At 41.2% G+C, this 9,547-nt stretch overlaps 1 protein-coding gene across 5 annotated transcripts in view; it reads right to left on the reverse strand.

Annotated features, from left to right (window-relative positions):
* Positions 1–9,547, reverse strand: part of LOC116398734 (inaD-like protein) — an 84,001-nt gene that overhangs the window by 6,169 nt on the left and 68,285 nt on the right. For 2 of the 5 annotated variants that reach the window (XM_031875306.1, XM_031875302.1), the window contains 11 exons: positions 9,183–9,248; positions 8,574–8,652; positions 7,845–7,951; positions 7,206–7,289; positions 5,978–6,171; positions 5,053–5,200; positions 3,614–3,700; positions 3,247–3,421; positions 2,073–2,113; positions 1,422–1,583; positions 1,185–1,289 (listed from right to left, as the gene is read on the reverse strand). In XM_031875306.1, the coding sequence (XP_031731166.1) occupies positions 1,185–1,289; positions 1,422–1,583; positions 2,073–2,113; positions 3,247–3,421; positions 3,614–3,700; positions 5,053–5,200; positions 5,978–6,171; positions 7,206–7,289; positions 7,845–7,951; positions 8,574–8,652; positions 9,183–9,248 (1,248 nt within the window). The remainder of the gene's footprint in view (positions 1–1,184; positions 1,290–1,421; positions 1,584–2,072; positions 2,114–3,246; positions 3,422–3,613; positions 3,701–5,052; positions 5,201–5,977; positions 6,172–7,205; positions 7,290–7,844; positions 7,952–8,573; positions 8,653–9,182; positions 9,249–9,547) is intronic. The other 3 variants (XM_031875305.1, XM_031875303.1, XM_031875304.1) reach the window with 3 other exon arrangements.

A 9,547-nucleotide genomic window follows, 5' to 3' on the forward strand; every position in this document is an offset into this window, starting at 1 on the left:
GTAGTCAACTACGTACAAACGAGAGACGGAAAACAAACACAAAGAACAACAAAAAGAAAATGACACATCAATGCCAATCATTTAAACACTTATCTCTGGAGGATGCACTTATTTTAAGAATCAGATTGTTATAATTTATACATCATGAAACCTTTAAATAATAACAACCCTTGAAGCGACTTAAGCTGTTTTAAATCTGTCTCTCACAACAACAACTACTATATGGAAGTGAAATACTAAATTACTGAGGTGAAATACTTTACTGACTAACTCACAGAACTCACAAAACTAAAGCAGAGAGCCAGTTAAAACACCTGACTGTATAACAGACAGAACCAGCTGCCTCAGAGCCTTTGGGCAAACAGCCAAATATGAACTCTCTTATCGGAGTCTCTCTGCTGCAGGCTGATGAAGCTTCATTAGTCCTGCCTGATGCTGCTGCTATCACACTCCCAGCATGCAACAGTCAGCCTGCTGCGCCACACTGATAAAATATACAAACAGCGCGCACGCACGCTCGAGGTGGAGCTAGTTTTTTCTATTTTACATACAGTTAGCTAGTTTAGTCCAGTGGTTCCCAACCTAGGGGTCGGGCCCCTCCAAAGGCTCACCAGATAAATCTGAGGGGTCGTGAGAGGATTAATGGGGGAGGAAAGAACTGAAAAACAAGTTGTGATACAGAAGCTGTATCATGAAACTAAACCGTTTCACTTTTACAAAAGCTAAAAATATATCCTTAACAATTTATTGTATTTTAAAAGCTTGTCATGTGTGTTTTATGAAAAGAGGATAACATATAATTAATCAAGTAAAGTACAATTTGTACAAGATCAGTACTTAATTTACACCACTAAAAAGGAGTCCAGGTGACTTCATACTACCCACAGACCCACACAGTTAATGCCTACGGTGTATCATCATTAGAAAAAAGCACAAACTAGAATTACCGCCTTCGAGGTTGTATGCCTCCACCAACCAGCCACTTTACATCCATGTCTGTCCAAAATGTGATCACTTCATCATTTTAACCTATTAGACATTTGTATGAAATTGTCATAATTAGCATTTCATTTCCAAGTTTCCATAAAACCTTTGACAATACAGCGTACTCCAAGTTCAAACTTGCGACGGGGTTTCAACATCTGACGGGTCGCAGAATAAAGGTGCAACACCGGCAGTGTTACCTGCAGGCTGATGTTTCCGTAGCTGTTCTTCAGCATGGCGACGACGTCGCTGTGTGACAGACCGTCCACGGACTGACTGTTGATACTGACGATCCTGTCGCCCACCTGAACACACACACACACAGACCTGCTTTATTCACTTGTGGTGGTTGTTATTGTGTGTCATGTAATCCCATGTAGGCTGCACCATTTTAACAGTAAGACAATGATAAAACACACAACCAAACGTCAGTCTACCTTGAGCTGGTGTGTCTTGGCCGCGACCCCGTTGGCCTGAATCATAGCGATGAAGATGGGGATGTCACCCAGCGGGCTGCCCTTCCCCCCCGCTATACTCACCCCGAGGGAGTCGCTGACACTCTGAGGGGGGAGAGAGGGAAGACTTGCTTCAGGTGAAGCCTGAGAGAAAAGGATGCCTTATGATTTCCACATTTTTGTATGCGTCTGTAGAGCACAAACACCGCATCCTACAATATTGGTTGACCATTTTTGAGACAGCCGATGCTCTGGCTGTCACATAATCTGATGGGTCACAGAATAAGGTGCAACACCGGCAGTTCCTGAGGAAGCTCATCAGGGGTCAGTCCGGACATCGTGTTATTGTTCTACAACTGCTGCAGAACTTTTTCCATGATGTGTTGGTACCAATCACTAACTATCCAGAAACAATGTCTTCACAGAACACTGTCATTATAGATCACGAGTCCCTCTCTCAGGTTTCATGAAAATCCTTCACAACACACAAACCTCATTCCAGGACCGAACTCACCACCCCAATGCCTTCCTCTGACAGTGGACCTTTTCCTTTTTTATACTTTCAATTTTTTATATTTTATTTGTTGTATGTGAGCGGTATGTGCACTACTTGTGTAATACTTTTTTATTTACCCTTGTGATCTCCACTGTACGGACACCAGCATCTACCCCTACTGACAAACAAAGGAGAAACAACAGCGATCAACATTTAACGAGTCCAAAATTAAAACTGTGCAATCAATATACAAGTATACAATATATCACGTCATTATAGTCTGCAACAAGATTTTCATGGGCACTTTAAATGAATTTTGGTAAAGCCAACTCCTAATGTATAACTTCAAAGCAACAATTTTTTTTATTGTAGGTTGAGATGAATAGATGACTTAATGCTTAATGTTTTAGCTTACCCCTTAGACCATGCAGAAAACCCATTTGAACCCCTAATGAAATCCATTAATATCAAATAATGATACTTAAAATAGTTTTAAAATATCTTATTGCCATAAATGTAAATCTTCACATGGCCTCAACTGACATTAAATTCCCCTTTTAAAACCCATTAAAACTGAATATATTAGAAATCATTAATTATCTGGAGTCAACCCCTTTAACAAGTAAAGCTATCCCTAAATATGAACAATAACTGAGGACTTAAGGTATTTAAAGCACAAATTCAAGGGGGATTGTCATTTAAATCTTTACATTAAAGGCCCTTCATTTATCAATTATGGTGATGATTCAGGATTTAATGCAGGTTCCTTGGACCCTGGTCCAGTGCTAATATCACTTTTATTATTACTCATATTACTATTTTATATTACCGATACCATTAATGCACATTATTGACTTTGCTTCTTCACCAGGGTCTCTGTGCTTTCTCGCCTCGCAGGTTCCCGTGGATCCTGGTGATACCTGGACCTGGTCTTGCCTCCTGCCGTGGTTCTGTCATATACATTGAATAACTCTGTACAGTAACTCTGTAATGCTGTTCATTCTGTACACATGACATCTATTGCACTTCTGTCCATCCTGGGAGAGGGATCCCTCCTCTGTTGCTCTCCCACAGGTTTCTCCCTCTTTTCTCCCCGTTAAAGGTTTTCCTGTTCCGATGTGAGGGTTCCGGGACAGAGGATGTCGCATGTGTACAGATTATAAAGCCCTCTGAGGCAAATTTGTAATTTGTGATTTTGGGCTATACAAAAATAAATTGAATTGAAAAATTGAATTGAATGCTACTTGGTAAATTTTGGTGCAGTTCATTATGAGCTCAAACATGCAGGAAGTTGTTTCATGCTTCCTCTACCTGTGCTGTCAGAGCAGGAAGTGATGTCACGGGTGGACTTTGTGCTGTTGTTAAACGGCAAGGGCCCAGTGGAGGTCGACGTGGGGAGGTCAGGGGTCATGGGGTCACATGACGTTGAGGTGTTGGTAAGGGGCGGAGCCGCTACACCTGAGCTGTTCCCACTCACATGACTCATCTGGGACAAAGAGAGAGTTTCTATGCAAACATGGTACCTTGTTTCTTTCACTGGCTGTTTACAAATCAACTGTTTGAGTAAATACATTTTTACTATATTTAAGTACAGAATCCTCGACCCAAAAACCAAGTCTGGCACCTGAAACTAAAACTGGTTCTCACAAAGATAGAGCAACACTACAAGAACACACACCTGACTTCCTTGCGAGTTGCGTCTACAGGAGATCCAGGATGCAGCTTTGAGTCGTCCCAGCTCCAACTGGACCGGACCTCGAGCACACTGCGGGACAAACACACGCACATACGCATTATGGATCCTATACATGCTTTATTTCCACTTTTGTGTACAAATACACAATTATACCCACAAAAGGCAGTATCAGAATGTGACGCAAGGCCCTGTTCAGACCTGGCATTAACGTGCATCTTCGGTGATCCGATTACAAGTGGACAGCTCTGTGAATGCACCTGAGACGCACTGAGATCTGATCGCTCAGACCACATTCGGAGGTGGTCTGGGCCGCGTATGGCCACATTCTTTTAGCGGTGTGTACGCGAATGTGTCATAGAAACCAAAAAGAAACCATTTTTATTGTCATATACACATACACGAAATTTGCCTTCTGCATTTGACCCATCCCTGTATATAGGGAGCAGTGGGCTGCCAATGATAGGCGCCCGGGAGCCGGGGGCTCAGTGTCACTACGACACGTGACACGTCCCAGTCGAGGATCGAATCGTTGACCCTGTGGTTACCAGACAACCCTCTTAACCCAGTGAGCCACAGCCGTCCCCGTAGACTGTACATAAGAAAGGGACGCAGTCACCCACTGGTTTGTGGACTGCCGTTTTGAATCCTCGAGTTTGGCCGTCGCCATCTTGGGCAAATTGCAAGCTTCATGTCTTCTTCACTCACGCTGAAGGTTTTGTTTTGTATGTCTGTGTCTGTGTGTGTGTGTGTGTGTGTGTGTGTGTGTGTGTGTGTGAATGTGACGTCTGTGAATGTGACGTCTGTACCACGCTGTGTGGCAACATATACGGAAATATGTGCCCGATCAGGCGGTTTTGATGGGCAGCCGATCGATTTCTGCATCTCTAATATGAAACTAACTTTTCCATTTTGAAAAAACGTATAAAGTACACAGGCAAGTATGTGAACAATGTCGGTACTCAGGAGACTGATCACCCATCACAAGATTAGTAACATAATGTGATATCAATACAGAAACACAGGGTCAAAGCCAGGGTTCGTATTACATTATTCGGGAGTAGAGGGGTTGGGAGGTGAGCGGGTACTGTACACATGCACGGACATACATAAACGTGCCCGCCTACATGCAGAAATATACTATAAATTTGATATCATACAGAGAATATTTAGACTGAAACAGAAACAAAAACATTGAATATTCAAAGGTAACACTGATGTGAGAATAACACACACGCTGACACCCTGATTGGTTTAGGTGGTTCAGAGGCGTATTGCATAACAGCAACATGTCCACAGTACGATCCCGACCAGGGAACTGTGTTTCCTGTCTGTCCCTACACTTTCAACGATCAGATAACGGCCAACACACCTAAAGGAAATGTTAACAAGAAAACAAGAAATCAAAATGTGCGTGTGTTTACCTTCAGAATGGCGGCGACAGTTTCCTGGGAGGCGTGTCTCATGTCGTCTCCGTTGACCGACAGTATCTGATCTCCCTGCATCAGACGACCGTCCAGCTCAGCAGCGCCCCCTCTGACCACCTCGGAGATAAACACACCGCTGCCACTCCTGACACACACACACACACACACACACACACACCGACAGTGGTAGAAGAAATATACAGATCTTTTAGTAGTAGTTAAAGCAGTAAAAATACTCAGTTACAAGTAAAAGTTCTGCATTTAACATTTTTACTTAAAGGAACAGTGCGCAGAATTAGCAGCGATTATCAGAAAGTTTACATAATATTCACAAATATGTTTTCATTAGTGTATAATCCTATCCTTCATATCTACATAGGCAGCTGGTCCTCCATGTTGCACCGCCATGTTTCTACGGTAGCCCAGAACGGACAAACCAAACACTGGCTCTGTAAGGGGTGAGCAGGAGGGTATTCAGATGGTTGCATTCTGCAACCTCACCACTAGATGGTGTTAACTCTTACACACTGGTCTTTTAAGTAAAAGTATCAGCATCAAAATATACTAAAAGTAATAAAAAAGGTGAAGGTGGAGCTCATTTAATTACTTTGTATCCTGGTGGGAAGCTAATCTAGAATAAAACATCATAATCTATTAGTTGATTATATTTTGGGCTCATAATCTGAATCTGTTGAGAATAAAAGTTAATAAATAATTGAAGTGAAGTAAAACGTAACAATATTTCTCTCCGAGATGTAGTGGAGTAGAAGTATAACGTAGAATAAAGGAATACAATTAAGGAAATAGTCATATAAAGTTGTACTTGAGTAAATGTACTTTTACATGATTTGAACCAAGAGCAGTAGTAACACACACAAAGTGTTGTGGATCGGTGTGTGTGTGTGTGTTTTTTAAGGTAGACCTCTTCCCGACGATGCTGAGTCCCAGCCCTCTGCCGCTCCTCTTCTGCAGCTCCAACTTGAGGAGGTCCAGGTTCTCCTCATCTCTGTACTGAGCCTCGTCCCTCAGCACCGTCAGACGAACCTTCGCCGGCGTGTGACGCAGGGCGGCGATGGCCTCCTCGTGGAACGCCCCACGCAGGTCCACCCCGTTCACCTGGACACGCAGGAAGAATTTAATCTCATATCTCTATCTTCGACCTGATGCGGTAAATGCATCGAAACATACTTTTCATTTCCTCACATCTGGACTGCTGTAATGGTCTCCTGATTCTCTTACATCAACTTTATATTCATATATATATTCAAATAAATCAGGATTTTATTTTTTCATGTCCACCACAATGGACTTTTCAACTGAGACAGTGTTTTTTTACAAAAATGTTTTTCAAAAACAACAAAATGTATTAAATCAGGTTTACACACACAAGGTGGGAGAAAATTAAATAAAAGAGTACTGCAAGTTAAACTCGATTGAATTACTTTATATACTGCTGGGTAGTTTAATCTATAATAATACATCAGAAATTGTTGTAATAGTAGTGAAATAACAATGCAATATTTCCCTCTGAGATGTATTGGAGTAGAAGTATAGAGTAGCATAAAATGGAATACTCAAGTAAAGTACAAGTACCTCAAAATGGTACTTAGTTACAGTACTTGAGTAAATCAGTTTTTATTCAGCAGGGGGAGACATTGTTTACATTTATCAGCCTGTGATTTCATTTCTTGATATTATAGCAGAAACATCATTCTTTTATAATACATAATACTGCAGTTTTAGTACCAGTAGTACTAGCAATGCTAACAGTAACATCACTAAAAACAGCAGCAAAAGCAGCATTACTAACAATAGTACCAGGAATAGTACAAAGTTCGCCCTATTTACTACTGAGCATGACTTAAACAGTAAAAACTGCATGTTTTATATGCAGCTGTGAACTAATGAATACAGTACTTTTGCTGCAGAATTAGCAATATAAGTAGAAGTTGTAGTATTGGCAACAGTACTAGTTACAACAATAACATGACTAATACTAGTATTAGCAGTGACAGAGTTGACAGTAATACTTTGTGGAGGTAAAGAAACTAAAACAGGGCATGAAGACAAAATAACATTCACACAATCAAAACAGACAACTCAGGAGTATTGGCAGTACTACCAGTACTGTAGTACTCTGTGAGTAGTACCTCGAGTATCTGGTCTCCTGCCCACAGTCGTCCGTCTCTGGCTGCAGCTCCTTCCTCATAAACCTCATGGATCACTATGGCGTCCTGGCGGAGACACAGTGAGACACAATCAGAGAGAGATTTTTTAGATTAATCCGCCACTGAAAATAGTCCCCAACAAATGCACTATTTACTCCTGTTTGTCAGATTAAAAACTACAGTGACCAGAAACTGACTGAGTCTTGTTTATGAAACATTAAACTATAAAAGATTTACGTCTTCAGTGGGAACCAATATCACTACTGACAGACGGACTGACACTTTGTCAGTGTGGGTCTAAACATGGGAGTTGTTGACGAGAGAAATACCCAGAATAACACCAGACTGATCCTTTAAAAAACAAAACAAGAGAGGACTTCGTGCAATCAATGAGATCCTCTCTCTCGTGATACTGATGCACCACCACTTGTCTTCAACAAACAATTGAAACGTGAACTTTACATTTGCTTTTTTTAAAAGTTTGATGTAGAACTTGAACAGGAGGACAGTGTGGAGAATTGTCGGTTATTATTATATACATATTAAAGAATAAAGAGGATGGAGGAAAAAAAACGAAAGAAGAAAATACTGAGAAGTGAGTAAAGTATGTAAGTCTGTTACCAGCTGTGTGTCTCTTCCTCCCACTATGCTCAGTCCGAGCCCTGATCGACCTTTACAGATCTCCAACAGCATCTCCTGACCAGGAACCACCGCACAGCATGATGGGTCTGAGGAGGAGGAGGAGGAGGAGGAGGAAGAGGAAGAGGAAGAGGAGGAAAGGAAGACTTAACTCTTCTAACAAATGTACGAGATTTTCTACCATATTCTTCTGTTTTTCACTGCTGAGGCACAATGATTGGACTTTTGTATACATGCGTGTACATATATATGTACATGTCACTTTTTCCTCTTGGCTGCTCTGGTTTTTTTTTTTTGCATTAATTAGTTGTCACGGTAACAAATCAATTAACAGCACCTCATAATATTCGCTGCAGTGTCGACTGTTAGCTGATGTCAGTTCACTGAGTGGATCTGAAAACTTTTCCTTTTGTTCCTCTGAAGACGAGCCGATATGAAGAGAGCTAACGAGCAGTCGGTTTCCATTTTAAGGACTTCATCTACTGATTGTTGTGCGTCCAGGGTTTGGTTAGCCTAGCTTAGCACAAAGACTGGCAGCAGAGGGAAACTATTAGCTTAAGACCTCCCAACAAGTCCAAAGCTCCATTAAAGAGTTGTTGATTTCATGCAGTGATTAAGAGTCTGGTACAGATAGATTTAACATTTGATGCAATTAAATTCAATATCAGATCTGAAGATGAGAGACAGATGTGTGTGTGTGTGTGTGTGTACCTCTGTTGGCGGCTTGCAGGTCGGGGCTTATCAGAGGAGATGCTGTCTGTTTACTGGAACTGCTTGAAGCTGTGCAGGACTACACACACACACACACGCACGCACGCACGCACGCACGCACGCACGCACGCACGCACGCACGCACGCACACACACACACACACACACACACACACACACACACACACACACACACACACACACACACACACACAGAGATGAGAGTAAATGTATTGATCAGCTCAGTAAATCTCATTAATTTCTTCAAGGCTGCTGTACTGAAGTACAATGTTGAGGTGTTTGTACTGTAATACACATTCGGTGACACTTCTACTCCACTACATTTATCTGACAGCTTTACATTTTTAGATCTTACAAAAAAAATCATATGATCAGTTTATAAAATATGACCCATTGTTGTAGATTAAACAACTGAATATTATATTAGGCAGGTATATACTGTATATGTAAGGAGTTTGTTTTTCCCCAGGTGGCTTTACTGCTTTTATTCCAGTAAAGGATCTGAATACTTCTGTCAGTATCTAAATGTACAAATTCAGACAAACTCAGATTTGTCGTCTTCTAAAGTAAATCGTCATCGTGTTGATACCTGCTGCTCCAGCAACGCCTTCGGAGCCTGAAGCTCATTTTCTGAAGTCTCTGCAACTTTCAGCCTCTGCAGCAAAAACAAACAAACACACACGCGCGCGCACTCACACACACACACACACACACACACACACACACACACACACACAAAGTAACTAAGTGCACTAAGTACTGCAATTAAGTATAATTTTGAGTTAGTGGTACTTGAGTATTCCCATTTTCTGCTACTTTATACTTCTTCTCCACTACACAGAAATATTGCACTTTTATTACTGCACAAATGTATTTAAAAATTGTAGTTACTTTGCAACTGAAGATGAAAAAAAGAAAAAATAATTATTTTACATACGTATATATATATATATA

Source organism: Anarrhichthys ocellatus, unplaced genomic scaffold, assembly GCF_004355925.1.
Source record: "Anarrhichthys ocellatus isolate YVR2014 unplaced genomic scaffold, GSC_Weel_1.0 scaffold88, whole genome shotgun sequence".
NCBI lineage: Eukaryota > Metazoa > Chordata > Actinopteri > Perciformes > Anarhichadidae > Anarrhichthys > Anarrhichthys ocellatus.